Source organism: Hyperolius riggenbachi, chromosome 3, assembly GCF_040937935.1.
Source record: "Hyperolius riggenbachi isolate aHypRig1 chromosome 3, aHypRig1.pri, whole genome shotgun sequence".
NCBI lineage: Eukaryota > Metazoa > Chordata > Amphibia > Anura > Hyperoliidae > Hyperolius > Hyperolius riggenbachi.
This window is the reverse complement of record NC_090648.1, coordinates 491,993,551-492,010,848: the sequence shown is the minus strand read 5'-3', so window position 1 is coordinate 492,010,848 and position 17,298 is coordinate 491,993,551. Positions and strand designations below refer to the sequence as shown.

General features: G+C 46.0%; 1 protein-coding gene across 2 annotated transcripts in view; it reads right to left on the bottom strand.

Moving 5' to 3' along the window:
* RIBC2 (RIB43A domain with coiled-coils 2) overlaps nt 1-17,298 on the bottom strand; it is a 33,684-nt gene that overhangs the window by 14,561 nt on the left and 1,825 nt on the right. For both annotated transcript variants that reach the window (XM_068278204.1, XM_068278205.1), the window contains exons 2-4: nt 11,335-11,416; nt 9,266-9,610; nt 7,237-7,355 (exon numbers count right to left, since the gene is read on the bottom strand). In XM_068278204.1, the coding sequence (XP_068134305.1) occupies nt 7,237-7,355; nt 9,266-9,610; nt 11,335-11,416 (546 nt within the window). The remainder of the gene's footprint in view (nt 1-7,236; nt 7,356-9,265; nt 9,611-11,334; nt 11,417-17,298) is intronic.

The following is a 17,298-nucleotide window of genomic DNA, read 5'->3' as shown; positions in this document are numbered from 1 at the left end:
CATCAGCCAAAATCCCCAAAATCCGCGTTACTTACCTGGGGCTTTCTACAGCCCCTTGCAGCTGACATGTCCCACACTGATTGCTCCATTCTCCGCCGCCGTCCCAGGGTCCCCGCACTGTGCAGAGGCCGACCTCGATGTCGTCCTTACTGCGCCTCTGTGAAGGGCCGCTATCAATCATGGCCACTTTGTCCGCAGCGTACTGCGCAGGTGCAGAACTACTGCGACTGCGCGGACTATGCACAATGTTGGCTTGATTGACAGCGGTGCATCATGCAGGCGCAGTAAGGACGACCTCAAGGCCGGCCTCTGCACCGTCCGGGGACCCCGGGACGGCGGCGGAGCGGTTAGCGTGGGACATGTCAGCTGCAATGGGCTGGAGAAAGCCCCAGGTAAGTAAAGCGGATTTTTAGGATTTTGGCTGATGATTCCTTTAAGAATGGCGAGATGGACCTTGGCCTCAAAGTATGGACACGCCTGGTTTAGAGTTCCTCCGGCTGTAGAAGCAAATACAAGAAAGGCTTAGATCAAACGGTTCCGCGGTGAATAGTAGTTCAGTTAAAGGACAACTGTAACAAGAGAAACATGGAGGCTGCCATGTTTATTTCCTTTACTCGTTTATCACTTCACTCCAAGGCTGTTTTTACCCTAACGAACAAGAGCGATTTTCCCCTTTCAGCGCTCATCCCTTTCATTTGCCAATAGCTGAACCGTCCTGGCGGTAAGCCCGAGCTGAGCTCGGGCTATGCCGCGCAGGAGGATTTCTCAGGCCCTGCTGGGCCGATTTGCTCACTTTTTTTTTTGCAACACGCAGCTAGCACTTTGCATTCCGATCGCCGCCGCTCCGCGCTCGATCGCCGCTGTTCGCTGCCCCCCCCCCAGACCCCGTGCGCTGCCTGGCCAGTCTGAGGGGTGGATCAGGTCTCCCTTAGACGTCACGACGTCCATGACTTCGGTGACGTCATCCCTGACGTCAAGCCCTTCAGGAAATCCCGTTCTTTGCACGGGATTTCCTGATCAAAGATCGCCGGAGGCGATCGAAGCGGACGGGGGGATGCCGCTGTACAGCGGCTATCATGTAGCAAGCCCTAGGCTCGCTACAGGATTTAAAAAAAATTAAAAAATTCAAAATAGTGCTGCGCTGCCCCTTGGCGGTTTCTAATAGACCGCCAGGGAGGTAAATCACTACTAATCACAATTAAATGATCTATATCTTGTTTTTTTCACCACCAATTGGGCTTTTTGGGGTTGATATTTGTTTTCAGTAATTACTTTATTTTCTATGCATTTTAAAGGGGAAAACAAGTAAAAAATGAAAAAAAAATACAGTTTCTCCAATTTCACCCCCTATATTTTTAATATAAACACTGCTACTGTACATAAAACCCACACATTTTATCTGCCTATTTGCCCTGGTTATCACAATATTTTAATTATGTCCCTAGTACAAAGCATTGTGACAATATAGTATTTGGAAATAAAGGTGTTTTTTTGGGGGGTGCTTTTTTCACTGTTTTCACGTGCACGTGTGCACGGGAGCGCGCACAGAAGCAGTGCATGACGTTTTAAAACGTCCTGGAGCCATTAAGAGGCTCCAGCAGGACATTTTAATACGCCTGCATGTCACTAAGTGGTTAATCAATACCAGTTGCCTGGCAGCTCTGCTGATATCCTGCCTCTAATGCTTTTATCCATAGCCCCTGAACAAGCATGCAGCAGATCAGGTGTTTCTGACATTATTGTCAGATCTGACAAGATTAGCTGCATGCTTGTTTCTGGTGTTATTCAGACGCTACTGCAGCCAAATAGATCAGCAGGGCTGTGAGGCAACTGGTATCGTTTAACCACTCTACAACCGCCTAACGCCAATTGGCAGTGGCAGACTGGCTCCCCCAGAACCGCCTAACGCCAAAAGGTGTCAAGTCCTGGGGAGGAGCTTAACGTGGATCGCACGTGCATCCCGCTTTAGTTACGGAGCTCCACTCCATAAACAGCCTGCTTGTCTGCGATAGTGGCTAGCAAGCTGATCGAAGAAAATAAACTTTTTTTTCTGTTTACAGTGCTGCGATCTATGCGCAGTGCTGTTTGGGGACAGCTTAGTGACAAAGTTGTCCCCTTGAGTGGCCCACAATGTGATCCCCTCTCATAGGCTGATGCCGATGAGAGGTGATCATTGATTGGATCTTGAAAGGAGCGAGGGAAATAAGTAAAAATAAAGAAATGTAATAAATTAAAAAAAAAGAATAAAATTAATAAAAGAAAAAAAAACAACAATCGCAGCAGCAATCAGATGCCACCAACAGAAAGCTCTGTTGGTGGCAAGTAAGGAAATAAAATTAATTTGTGTGCTCAGTGTTATGGCTTTGCAGTGAGCTGTTAAAGCTGAAGAGCACTGCATTGTAAAAAACAGCCTGGTCACTAGGGGGGTATAAGCCTGTGGTCCTTAAAGAACAAGCGACACCCATGCTAACCTAGAAATAAAAAACACATATACTGTATAAGTCTTCAGACACTCCCACGGAGGTCTATACTAGGAAGTGTGTTGTCTTATGTCATTAGGAGGGGGAAATAAAGGGAAGAGGAGGAATCCATTATAGCTAAAAAGACCCCCCAGCATGCGACTGTTTTGCCAGCCGTCGGCAATGGCAATTAAAGGGCCAGTGCTCCGAAGGTATGTGATAAGTCCAAACCATAACAGCAGAAAAAGTTTTGAAAGCAGGATTAGCCTCTTTATCACTTGATACACTCAGACCAGTTGCTGTTGAAATTTGATTTCTATGGTGAAAATCACACTTTAAGCGGTTAAAAGGACATAAATATGGTGGCCTCCATAGTCTTCTCACTTCAGTTGTCCTTTAAGCACCTACTTTTCAGTGCTAAACACACCATGTAGTGCAGGAATGGTGTTTTCCAGACAGCTTGAGAAAGAAGAACGTGTAAAGTTTTTACACTGGAGTAAGGAATTCTGCAGTCCGCCAGCGATTGGCCGCGTCTGGTAGAAGCTGCTCCGGCCGCTGTTAGCAGGGAGTATGAAAAGCGGACAAATGTTTCCATGGAAAAAGCGAGGAATGATTTTGCAGCGGCATCTATCGCGTCTGATAATGAGCATGCTGGAACGTTTAGGGTTTATGAGCAGCCGCAGGGCAGGAGGCGCGGGGGGCTGATTATAGCGCGACGCAGACAGACCTGGGCTCTGGAAAGCTTTTTGTTTATAGCTGACTCATTGGATGTAATTGCTGTTACTCTTTAATTACAAATACGTTGCCTGTTCTCTAGAAGAAAACAAGCAGCGTTGTGATCTTGTCTGCGCTCTCTCATTGGGCTGTCACTTCAAAGCGTTCCGCGCCGCACTAAATAACCTATTCCTGTGCGCGGGAGGGGAAGAGTGTGAGCTATAAACTGCCGCACACTGTTATCCTGAAATCTGCACTCCTCCATGCTGTCATCTTATAAACCAGAAGTGGTACTGAAACACACAATGCTTTATTATGGATTCTGGCTTCTTCTTTCTATTGACTGAGGGAACCAAGCACCACTTTACCCCCTTGGTTTCTAATAGCTATAGGGGCTGCCTTGTTCCCCCCTCCCCTTCTGGCTGCCAATTATTTATCATGGGGAAGGTGTGAAGATAGCATCTGTGACTTCTGTAAATCATTTGAAGCACAGTATTCTATCTACCCACCCCCAATGCTGATGAAAGCTTTTGTTTACTCTCTGCTAATGTATGCAATAAAATAATTACATCAGCCCTTATCTGCCTGAAACTTCTGTGGTGGGACAGGCATTGGAAATAGGATAATAAAAGCCTTTGCTAAACGTTTAAATGTAAAAAGAAGAGGTAAAATTGAAGCTTTTTTTTATTAATGAGTCACATTGTTAGTGTGCATATTCATTGTGCTACTGGGATGCCCTGTGTGCTAAAAACTGTGCTTGGCTCACTTTAACCACTTTTATTCCAGATGGAATTCATCTAAACAGACCTAAGCTCCAAGGGAAGGAAAGCATACTAGCTTATTGCTGAGTCTGACCCCTAAACTAAACCAGAAGTGTCATGGATAGGAGGACTGACAGGCTGTACTACTAAATTCAGAATTTCCTCTCTGCTCTAAAAGATTACCTACAGCATGATAACCTTTATGGACAAAGTTTAGAATTTGGTTTCACATTACAGCGAGCTCTGAAGGGGTTAAGCATCTGTGTTTACTGTATAGTGGAGAGCTGCCTAGGCAGAGCTCCTGCAGTCTATTTACAGCTTCTGATAGGAGCTTATTAGGCACTTTGATCTGGCTAAACAAGCACAGGAACAGAGCATTTCATCAGCAACTATGTGTAATTAAGAATTTTCATTGTGTGCTGTGCAAGAGTTCAGTTCCGTTTTAGCAAGCAATCTAACTGTTTCAAGGGGAGGTTTACAGTTTAGCAGTGGCTGTGAGGACATATAAAGGTGGAATTTGGGTATATAGCATGAGCAAAATTTGCCTTAAAAGCCATAAATGGCGCCCCCATCTCTCCTGACGTAGATCCCAGCTACACAGTTCTGACACCAGTGCTTGCATTATAGTTCACTGAGCAGTGGTCTGCTACGTTGGTGCCAGTGAAATGTAGAGAACAATGGAGGCTGGATCCTGTGAATGAGCAGCACTGCTTATCTACAATGACATCACTGGTGGCCACAGATCCAGGGGGACATGCCCATGATACGAAGGTGACAGGACAGGAAGGGACTCTGAGTGACAGGACTTTAGTGTGGAAGTGCAGATATCCTTCAGTGGATAGTTGATTCTAGTGTCCAGCCCTGCAAGTGACTCGATGTACAGATGTTAATGGGGTGACAAATGTTAATGGGGTGAGACTCTCTCATTGGCCAACCGCCACTAGATGTAGGTCCGTTCTGCCCATGATGCCAAGTGATGCGACTTCCTCAGGCAGCAGATATCTGGGGACAGCACCAGACAGAAACAGGAAGTGAAGAGAGTGCCTGGCCAATCTATACTGGGGGCAACTGTACCTGGATATCCTGTACTGGGGGCAATTGTACCTAGCTAACAATACTGGGGGCACCTATACTTGGCTACTGAGGGTGTTTTTTGGGGGCTCACCGCAGCTATAACGTGCCGTGCAAATTGTCTGGTGCTGTACGATCATTCCAATATGGGGGGGGAGGGGGGCGTGCTGCGCATCCTCGCAAGTTTGTCTCAGGCAGCAAAGAGTCTAGTAGAACCGTCCGTCACTAGATGGGTGTCCAATGACCCTGTTACAGTGGTGGCTCCAGGAATTTTTTTAGGGGGTGCTAAGCAGGTGCTGGACCAATTTCCGGGGGAGCTGACGACCCTTCGCGCGCCGCGGCAAAAAATGGGGGTGGCTACAACCTGCGAAGCGCGCCGCAGCGGAAAAAAAATGGGCGTGGTCATGACCGGATGAGGGCGGGGCTAACTGTAATTTAAAGTGAACCCAGGGTGAGAGTGATATGGTGGCTGCCATATTTATTTCCTTTTAAACAATTCTAGTTGCCTGGCAGCCCTGCTGATCTATTTGGCTGTAGTAGTGAACTGAATTACACCAGAAACAAGCATGCAGCTAATCTTGTCAGTTCTGACAATATTGTCAGAAACCCCTGACCTGCTGCATGCTTGTTCAGGGTCTATGGTTGAAAGAATTAGAGGCAGAGGACCAACACGGCAGCCAGGCAGCTGGTATTACTTAAAAGGAGATAAATATGGCAGCCTCAATATTATTCTCACCTCGGGTTCCCTTTAAAAGTGCAACGCAAAGACAGAGGGCCCAAGTATTGGTGCCCCTTTCCCCAGAAAATTCACATAATTGTGCATGTTTTCTCAAGAAAATAGACGTAATGTGCGCAGATTTGAATAAAAAACATGTTCAATAACCCCAATATGCACAACCGGTAGCAGATATGGCCCCAATATGCACAATCGGTAGCAGATATGGCCCCAACATGCACAATCGGTAGCAGATATGACCCCAATATGCACAATCGGTAGCAGATATGACCCCAATATGCACAATCGGTAGCAGATATGACCCCAATATGCACAATCGGCAGCAGATATGACCCCAATATGCACAATCGGTAGCAGATATGACCCCAATATGCACAATCGGCAGCAGATATGACCCCAATATGCACAATCGGCAGCAGATATGACCCCAATATGCACAATCGGTAGCAGAAATGACCCCACTATGCACAATCGGTAGCAGAAATGACCCCAATATGCACAATCGGTAGCAGATATGACCCCAATATGCACAATCGGTAGCAGATATGACCCCAATATTCACAATCGGTAGCAGAAATGACCCCAATAGGCACAATCCGTAGCAGATATGACCCCAATATGCACAATCCGTAGCAGATATGACCCCAATATGCACAATCCGTAGCAGATATGACCCCAATATGCACAATCCGTAGCAGATATGACCCCAATATGCACAATCCAGAGCAGATATGACCCCAATATGCACAATCCAGAGCAGATATGACCCCAATATGCACAATCTGTAGCAGATATGACCCCAATATGCACAATCCGTAGCAGAAATGACCCCAATATGCACAATCAGTACCACCTGAAAAAGAAAAGAAAAACCCATTTACTCACCTACAGCCAGAAGACCTTGTTTCCCGACCACTGGCACGACCTCCTTGTGGCGCGAAGCGCCCGCGCGCCCACGATCCTCTTCCTTCCCGACGTCACGACGAGACTTCCTGCTTGCATGCTGAGAGCAGGGCTACGGGAAAATGGCCGCCCGAAGTCTGCAGAACAGGGCTTCGGGCGGCCATCTTACCGTAGCCCTGCCTGCTGCTCCGTGCTGCCGCTGTGTGAACTGACTTGGCGTCTTTTAGACGCCTGAAGTCAGTTCACTCCAGGGGGTGCTTTGGGGGTGCTTGGACAATTCTAGGGGGTGCTCGAGCACCCCCAAGCACCCCCCTGGCGCCGCCCCTGCGCCTGTTACCAACATCACATGAATAGAGATAACGAGAGCTGTCTGGTGGGAGAAGTTTAGTGAGGAAGGAAGCGGGGGGCACAGTTAATATCACCCCATGCACGGTGTACGGAGACAGTCATGGAGCATTCATGTACACGGAGCGGCCAGGTGGACGGTGATTGGAGTCGGACACCTCTGTTATTTGAAATCAGTACCTGTGCTTTGTACATAGGGCGGCCCGGAGGAGTGTGATTGGAACCCTCTGTTATCTGAGATCAGTACCTGCGCTTTGTTGAATTCTTTTGTGAAACCACAAATCTCTCGTCTGGTTTGTTCTTCCATTCTCTGCAGTTCCATGGCTTTCTTGTCCAGCTCAATCCTCATTTTACCATACAGATCATCTGAAAGAGGAAGGATCGGAGGAGTTATACTAGGTACACACCATTCAATTTTCTGGCAGATTGTATGGTACAAGTCCGATCTGAATTTCAATCGATTTTTCGATTTTCCAATAGTTTTTTTAAAAAAAATGTTCAATCATGTTTTTATCGATTTTCATTCAGTTCTATGGAAATTGATAAAAAAAATTAACGAAAAAACTATTAAAAAAACGATCTGAAAATCGAAAAATCTATCGAAATTCAGATCGGACATTTTGGAAATAATCAATTGTATGGTGTGTACCTAGCATAAGTGACGGCAGTAAGGAAAATAACATTGTATTACCTGAGAATATAGCTTCTCCAAAATAATACCTCAAGCAGGCAGAGACCCCCCCTCTGTGCCAAATCTGATGGCTGGTACACACCGTACAATTTTCCTGTCAGATAAACAGGACATTTCCTGTTGCTTGAAAAATTCCAACATGTCTGATCTGCTTCTGATCAATAAAGGGATCGATTTCGAGATCAGTACTGCACAATATTGATCATTTAATCAATCGGCAGCAGATCGAGCAAGTTGGACTTTATCGAACAATGGGAAATTTCCCATCAATCTGATGGGAAAATTGTATCGTGTGTACCAGGCATAGCCCTCATTGCGGGTTCTGTGTACAGGGAGGGGGCCGGATTCAATAAACTCAACAATAATATCTTCAGCTTTCTGGACTGAGAGGTAAGCCACGCCCCTTCCTGCGCCGACTATGCCACTCCCACATAAAGGGAACCTCTGAAGTGAGAGGAAAATGGAGGGTGAATATGGAGCAAGCTCGGAACAGATCAGGCCCGGGGAGGATTGTGGAATAAACAATCTGCCTTTTAGGGTGCCTATCCATTATTCGATTTTTGCTGGCCAATCGACCTTTTGATTCAATAATTTTATCGGATCGAAGGAGAATTGTTATTGCAACATTGCCACCTGATCAATCTTTCAATTTATTTCTGGTTGGAATTGGTTGGCTGGATCAATCGGGAATGATGAAAAATCTCGGACACAAGGGCTCAATGGGGTGCACGGCAATAACAGCGTTCAATACGGACGGACGCCCAGCCGGTTTCCCCCGAGTGTATATGTGTCACCCCCCTGCTCATGTGCAGTGCTGAAGGCTAACCTGTGCTAATCCTGGCCTTCAGTGTTTGGCGTCACAGCGAGCGCCTGTACCATGTGACACTGGTGCATGTAGCTGCAGACACTTGGTACAGGTGCTTGCGGATACGCCGGATACCAACCAAGATTATCAGTGGTGGACAGATGAACTGCTCATAGGCACCGGGGGGCAAACTCTGTTAAAACAGTGCAGGAGATTTGGGCGCAGGCGGTGCCACCATAGACTGTAATAGGAATTAGGGCTAAAGCGGCGCACACTGAGTAACTACTGCGCTGTCAGAAGACTGACCTGAAGTTACTTTTAAAATACTGTAATTCGGCCGTCAGCAATAGCTGGAAGCCAAATTACATAATTCTCTATCATCCACGTGGACCTAGAGGAGGAATCATAATTAACACCGCCGGGACTTGTGCAGGAGCAGGGTAAGCTGTATATTGGCTGTATCCTGCGCCCAAATCTTCCGGCGGCGTATTCATAGGTACGCCAGGGGCGGGGGGTTAATAGCAGCAGAACGATTTCCAATAGATTTGTATGAAATTGGATTGCAGTGTATTATCAGGCAGAAGATCTATCTCTGATCAGATTCAACCAGAGACGGATCTATCTGATTAGTCGATCTGGTAGCAGTTCGAACAACTTATGACCACCTTTAACGTCCTGAGGTACAGTAAATCCTGTTTGCCATCTCTGTGTAGCTATTGTTCTCCACCTGTCGCAGCACTATGAGGACAGAAGGCTGCAGGACTCCGCCCTCTGAGTTACCTGCAAGCTTCTTGTCTTGCAGCGCTTCCTGCAGCTCCCGCTGTTGCTGGAGGCACCACTCCCTCAGCTGCTCCTGCTGCTGCCTCTTCCTCTCCTGCTCAAATAGATCCTCTCCCATCAGCCTCTGCACCCCAGAAATGCTGCAGCGGGGGTCATCATCCGACACCCGCGCAGGGAGATCCTTCTGTAACGCCTGCGGGTCGTACAGATCGAACTCTCGCCGGTCCTCCTTCTTCTGGAAGCATTGTTGGAACTCCCCGGTGGCTCTGTTCAGGTTCCGGATGTCCTCCTCCTGTCGCTCATCCAGTAAACAGGCGATCTTGTCATTCTGCACCATCTGGGAACCTGGAAGGGGAGAACAGCCGTGCCGACATTATACACACAAATGATTTCAGGCTGGTATAACTGTGAAAGTGGACTGCACATCAGGGAAGATGTACCAGAACCAGTGCAAGGAATACTGGAGCAGAGGCAGAGGTGGAGCTCAGATCCAGGACTCTCAGCACCTGGATCACTTTGGCACCAAACTTAACCTAATTTTCCTTGCACTGATGTTGACAAATCTCAGCCTGTGCGTCTGCATAATATGTTAGCGCTTTTTAAAAAAAGTTTAAATAATAAAAATAATCTTAACTAGTTGAGACTAAAGTTGTGACATGATGTGGGCCGGAAGTCTCCTGTCTGGAGAATATGCTGTCTAAACCATGCCCCCCACTCCCTGCAGTCTCAACCACTCTCCACACCACGCCCCAACTCCCTCCAGTCTCAACTATTCCCTAAACCAGGCCCCCCACTCCCTACACTCTCCACTACTACCTAAGCCACACCTCCACTTCCTACAGTCTCAACCATTCCATAAACCACACCTCAACTCCTTACAGTATCAACCACTCCCTACAGTCTCAATCACTTCCTAAACCATGCCTCCCACTTCCTACAGTCTCAATAATTCCCTGAACCATGCCTCCCACTCCCTACAGTTTCCACTACTACCTAAACCACGCCCCCACTCCCTACAGTCTCCACTACTACCTAAACCACGTTGCCCACTCCCTACACGCTCAATCACTTTCCAAACCACGTCACAACCCCTACCGTCTCAATCTCTCCCTAAACCACGCCCCCACTACCTACAGTCTCCCTTACTACCTAAACTACGCCCCCACTCCCTACAGTCTCAACTACTACCTAAACCACACCCCGACTCCCTACAGTCTCCACTACTACCTAAACCACGCCCCCACTCCCTACACTCTCAACTACTCTCTAAACCATGCCCCCACTCCGTACAGTCTCAACCACTCCCTAAGCCACTCCCCAACTTCCAACAATCTCACCCACTCTCTAAACCACCCACCTCTCCCTACAGTCTCAACCACTACCTACACCACCCCCCTCTCCCTACAGTCTCAACCACTCCCTAAACCACCCGCCTCTTCCTACAGTCTCAACCACTCCCTACACCACCTGCCTCTTTCTACAGTCTCAACCACTCCCTACACCACCCGCCTCTTTCTACAGTCTCAACCACTTTCTAAACCATACTCCAACTCCCTACAGTCTCAACCACTCCCTAAACCACGACCCAACCTCCTTACAGTCTCAACCACTCCCTACATTCTCAATCAAATCACACCCTACTGTCTGCTTTATACGGGCAAATGAACCAATGCAGACAAACTGGGAGAGGAGAATTGCATCTTTTACACCATTTTTTTTTTACTGTTGACATGATTTGCTGCAGGTTGACTAAGAAAGTTATACCAGCTGCAGACCATAGGTAATTTTATCCAGTAGGATTCTGTTACATAATGATTTTTGGAGTCATTATATTTATGATATAGATTGTCCTTCACATGACCATTATGAGTGACAACACTGAGGTCATATCTGCAGGTATCTCGGCCAATCATGCGGCAGAACATGTGTCAGATAATCAGCTCGCTGCACGGGATTTCTGCCGTGGTGACGGCTCGCTTTTAATATAACCGACCAGGATAAATAAGTTACTCTCAAACAGAGCATGCTATCGTTTATTCCTCAATTGCGCAGATCAAGCGGCTGCATACCAAACTCTTCTCGTCGCTTCTTCTCAATCTCCTCACGAACTCTCCGATCATGAATCTGGGCGTCCAAGGCATCCTTATCAACCTGCAAAATGACAGGAACAGAATAACATTCTATTACAACCTGACAATGAACACTCTCCATAGAGTAAGCATATTGCTTTCCAATGCTGACCACACATAACACAATCTGACTGTACAACTGCTGGGCAATCTTACCGCATCTGTGTAATGTGAAGCCTCACACAGGACACTTAGATTGCAAGCTGTGTGGCCTGTAGTACGTGGCCCCATTAGTATTATCAGAATACTAATCTACTGCATCTTTTTTTACAGACATAGGACAAGATAAATAAATGGTTTACTAAAAGATCATGTATTTATATAGCACTGACATCTTCTGCAGCACTGTACAGAGTACATAGTCATGTCACTGACTGTCCTCAGAGGAGCTCACAATCTAATCCTACCATAATCAGTCTAATGTCCTACCATATTATAATTATGTATTTATATAGCACTGACATCTTCTGCAGCACATTACAGAGTACATAGTCATGTCACTGACTGTCCTCAGAGGAACTCACAATCTAATCTTTACCATAGTATTCATACCTTAATGTCCTACCATATTATGATTATGTATATTTATTGCACTGACATGTTCTGCAGCAATAGCCCTGTCACTGACTGTCCTCAGAAGAGCTCACAATCTAATCCATCTAATCCTACCATAGTCATAGCTCAATGTCCTACCATAGTATTATGTATTTATATAGCACAGACATCTTCTGCAGCACATTAAAGAGTAGTCATGTCACTGACTGTCCTCAGCGGAACTCACAATCTAATCCTACCATAGTAGTCATTGCCTAATGTCCTACCATATTATGATTACGTATTTTTATTGCACAGACATCTTCTGCAGCACTTTACAGAGTACATAGTCCTGCCACTGACTGTCCTCAGAGGAGCTTACAATATAATCCATCTAATCCTACCATAGTCATAGCCCAACGTCCTACCATAGTATTATGTATTTATATAGCACAGACATCTTCTGTAGCGCATTAAAGAGTACATAGTCATGTCACTGACTGTCCTCAGCGGAACTCACACTTCACAATCTTACCACTTAGATGTAGTACATAGTAGGTAAACTGGGTGAATATACTGTGAATGGATATTTTAAGTAGCCCCATATATTACAAAGAAATGGTAAGATTGTACAACATTTTTGGAGGAACCAATTAAAGCGGACCTGAACTCAGAACTTCCTCTTTGCTCTAAAAGATAAGCAACAACATACTACCCTAAACATTTTTTACAATAAATCTGCAGTGTGTCTACTTCCTGCTTTCATGGAAGCAGACATAGGGTTAACATCCTGTGTTTACAATTCAGCTGCTCTGCAGAGACAGCCAGCAGTCACAGCTGAGAGATCAAATTACAACTTGTGATTAGTCACATATGAGGGAGAATTAGACAGGCTGAACTCTCTAAATACATACAGGGTCACTTCTCTCTGTTTTCCTTCTGTCCCGTGCAAGAGTTCAGTTCCACTTTAAGTTATCTGTGTGTTTTTGAGATGTGGGATGATGCTTACATGAATGTGAAAACACGTCAAATGTGAAGTACTCTGTGGGCTGTTGTTGCTAAGAATAAATTTCTACACTATGGAAAAATGTAAATCAACACATGTAATGAGAATGAGCCCCGAAGACAAGAATTATTATTTGAGAGTAGAATAACGGTGTAGCTCGCCAGTGCCATCTGCTGTTTAAAAATTCAGTTTCTCATTTTGGAAAAGCAGAACTTGTCTTGAGGCATTGAAAACAAGAAATATATACTGTAGAAGGAAACCACTATAATAGAATAGCTTTATAGTATCCTCCAAGGGACTGGTAAAAGTAGTTTACTGTATGAAAAGTTTACTGTATCAGAAATGGGCATACTCCAAGCACACAAAGTAAACCATAGTACTGGATCTTAATTCAGTCAATAAGGCTACATTTTCACTGAAGCATTACATTTTGGCATCCAAAAAAATCTTATAAGATTTTTCTGATTGCTGAAAATTCGCTTGTAAATGTTTACGCGTTTTATGCGAATTCTTGTATACGAAAATTCACATTAGTCAAATATAACATAATCTGCCTAGTAACAGCTTAGTCATGACTGCTGACAATTTCATGTAACCATAGATTTAATGTGAATTTCCAAAATTTGCATTGCTATGCGTTGCCCATGCAAAGCATTGTACGCGAATAGTACACGATATCCGGAAATATGATGCAGGAGATTTTTTCACGTGTACGAAAAGTCGCATTGCATGGAAACAGCCCAATTCACTACCAGTTGCCAAATCAATGCAAATTTTCTGAGAGAAAAATCTGACACAAAACGCACAAGTGGAAACCTAGCCTAATTGGGAGTCATTTTTTCTTTTCAATGCTTCAGCAAGCGAGCACAGACAGCATAGGTCTCACTAGTTAATGCAGATACGGTACTGATACTATGCTCCTCTGTCCACATTTCTGTGCAGCCTGGATGATGCTGTAGCATTGCAGCCATGCACAAGCAAGTCACAGATGATAAGCAATTCCCTCAGTAATCAGGCAGCGGCTTGCACAGGAAGCATAAGTCTCACCTGCTGGTGCTTTTAATTCAACCCACCCAGGCCCAGAGTAGCGCGCAGATAGCGAGCAGGCTACAAGTGGTTGCCAGCTCCCCCACCGACCATGTCTCATGGGTCTCTGACTGACGTATGAGGCATGCCCCCACCCACTTTCCACTATAGCAGGATACAGAATACTGCAGGGGTCAAAAAACAGGTTTACTATACAGTGGCGTAGCTAAAAAGCTGTGGGCCCCAATGCAAGTTTTACATTGGGATCCCCCAAGCACTCTATACATAACAATTGATACGGCGCACCAAAACCTGCCAAGGGCAACACAGTGTCAGAGATGCAAGAAGTGGAAGGGGAGCAGCTAGTAAATGATTACCACTATTCAAAGTATCTATAGAAGTGATTATTACTAGCGCAGGACCAATAGAGAGCTAATACTGCAGTTGAGGGAGGGCCCCTCCTGCCCAAGGGCCCCGATGCGGTCACAATCTCTGCACCCCCTATTGCTACGCCCCTGTTCCTATAACAGTAGTTCTAATATATCAGTTTACTATACCAGGTGTTACTCCCATATACTTAATGGTATATATAAAACCATAATACCAATATAAATAATGGTGCTTGGCTGGGACCTGGACACTTAGTTTACTAAACCCGAATGTTTACTATATCAGAGTTTACTATAATGAGAATGTACTGTATTGTAGTCATTTTTTGCTACGACTACGCTATGACTTTTGCTATGCTATAGGACTATGGTAAATGATTAGATTGTGAGCTCCTCTGTGGAACAGTTACGTGACAAGACAATATACTCTGTAAAGCGCTGCGGGAGATGTCGGCGCTATATAAATACTAAATAATAATCAAAACACTAAAAAGAATAAGAACAATACAGCAGGGGCATAGTAATGAATGAGCAACAGGCCCTGGTGATATAGACGTAACAGCAAAACCAAGGTATCATAAGAAATGACCATTTACAGTTAGAAATGCCTATATAAAAATATATCCTAAATGTAGCGCGGAGGGTGGGTAAAGTGGTAGTCCATCAGGACCAATAGCAGCAGGTAGCAGTGGGGTGACAGCAGCAGGGACCATTCTGCGTTTTGGGTTTCAGCCTGTCATTTCAGGACAGGCTGTCTGTCTCAGGCAGGGGACACGCTTGTCTTTCAGTTGTCCCCACGCGATTTCTGCACACCATGGGCTTGATTCACTAAGACAAATAGCATGCCTTATCCAAGTTAACACGCCTCGTCAGATATAACATGCCTTATCAGAGTAGCATAGCAAGCGCTACAAACTTATGCCTGCTAATTGCCAATGATGAGAGCTCCACTCGTCCTGCCCTGAGCCACTGCGGGTTAGTAGCGCTCGCTATGCTACTCTGATAAGGCATGTTATCTCTGATAATGAGTTTTAACTCGGATAAGGCGTGTTATCTCTGATAAATTGGCCCTAGACTACAGTACTTACACTACATAATTCATACATAGACATATGATAATAGTAGGGATTAGATTGTGAGCTCCTTTGAGGGACAGTTAGTGACAAGACAATATCTATCTATCTATCTATCTATCTATCTATCTATCTATCTATCTATCTATCTATCTATCGTACAGCGCTGCGTAAGATGTCGGTGCTATATAAATACTAAATAATAATAATAAGACGTGTTAAAGAGAGTCTGAAGCGAGAATAAATCTCGCTTCAGACCTCATAGATAGCAGGGGCATGTGTGCCCCTGCTAAAACGCCGCTATCCCGCGGCTTAACGGGGGTCCCTGATCCCCCAAATCCCCTCCGTACAGCCGGGGAGCGCTTCCGCATTGGGGCAGGGCTAACCGCTGAGAGGGGCGGGGGAGAGGCGGCGATGCGCCGCTGATAGACGCGACTGGAGGCAGGGCTGCAGCCGTTAGCCCTGCCTCCAGGAAAACGAAAATCTGCAACCAAGAAGACGACCAAGGTTTGCGGGGGTGAGTTTGGGGGTGAAGGGACCCCCGTTTAGCTGTGCAATAGCGGCGGTTTAGCAGGGGCACACATGCCCCTGCTAACTATGAGCTCTGAAGCGAGATTTATTCTCGCTTCAGAGTCTCTTTAACCTCCTTGGCGGTAATCCCGAGCTGAGCTCGGGGTATGCCGCCGGAGGTCGCCGCTCAGGCCCTGCTGGGCCGATTTGCTTTCTGAAAAAAGCAGCACACGCAGCCGGCACTTTGCCAGCCGCGTGTGCTGCCCGATCGCCGCCGCTCCGCGGCGATCCGCCGCGTGCAGCGGCGAAAGAGGGTCCCCCCAGCCGCCCGAGCCTAGCGCAGCCGGAACAAACAGTTCCGGCCGGCGCTAGGGGCTGGATCGGGCGGCTCTGACGTCAGGACGTCGACTGACGTCCATGACGTCGCTCCGCTCGTCGCCATGGCGACGAGGAAAGCGAAACAAGATAGGCCGCTCATTGCGGCCTATCTTGTTACTTTCGATTGCCGGAGGCGATCGAAAGTACGCTTCCGGAGCGCCCTCTAGTGGGCTTTCATGCAGCCAACTTTCAGTTGGCTGCATGAAATATTTTTTTTTTAATTTAAAAAAAAAACCCATTTCAGCCTCCCTGGCAAAATAAATAGACCGCCAGGGAGGTTAAGTCGGATAAGACATGCTATTTGTCTCAGTGAATCTTGCCCCATGTGTGTTTGTATGCAGAACGCATGTGTTTTTTCACAGCAGCTAACTGATAAAGAAAAGTGACAAAATGTGCAAAATAATACTACAGGATATAAGGTTTTTTTTTTCCTACCTGTGAAAAACGCATTCAAGTTCTCAGCTTAGAAACAGTTTTTCTGTGCAGAAAACGCACACAAAAATAGAAAAGTATTTCCCCTGCCTAACTGTCATGGCACTAAATTGCACTGCTTCTTTTAGTGTTTCTATTATGGACAGCACTTCATTTGCTACCAGATTCATCCCCATACTGCACTTTCTATTGATCCTGATGCACTAGCACTTTACCTACCCTCCGGGCTGAACGTGTGTGTATTTAGAGAGTTTAACCTAATTTCCCCTCATCTGTGACTAATCACAAGTTGTCATTTAGGCTGCTTTCACAGTGGGACGTTACAGGCGCACGTTAGTGCAGCCTGTAACGCACCCCACCGCACAGCAATGAAAAATCAATGTGCTGTTCACAGTGCCCACGTTGCGTTACACAGTAACGCTGCACGTTCGTTTGAAGTGCAGCATACTGTGCGTTCTAGTGGCTTAAGCCGCGTTAGACGGTTTGCACATTCTCAGTATGGGTGTTTTTTTTTATTTTGTGGGCGGAGAGGAGGCGGGGAGAGTCCGCTACATAA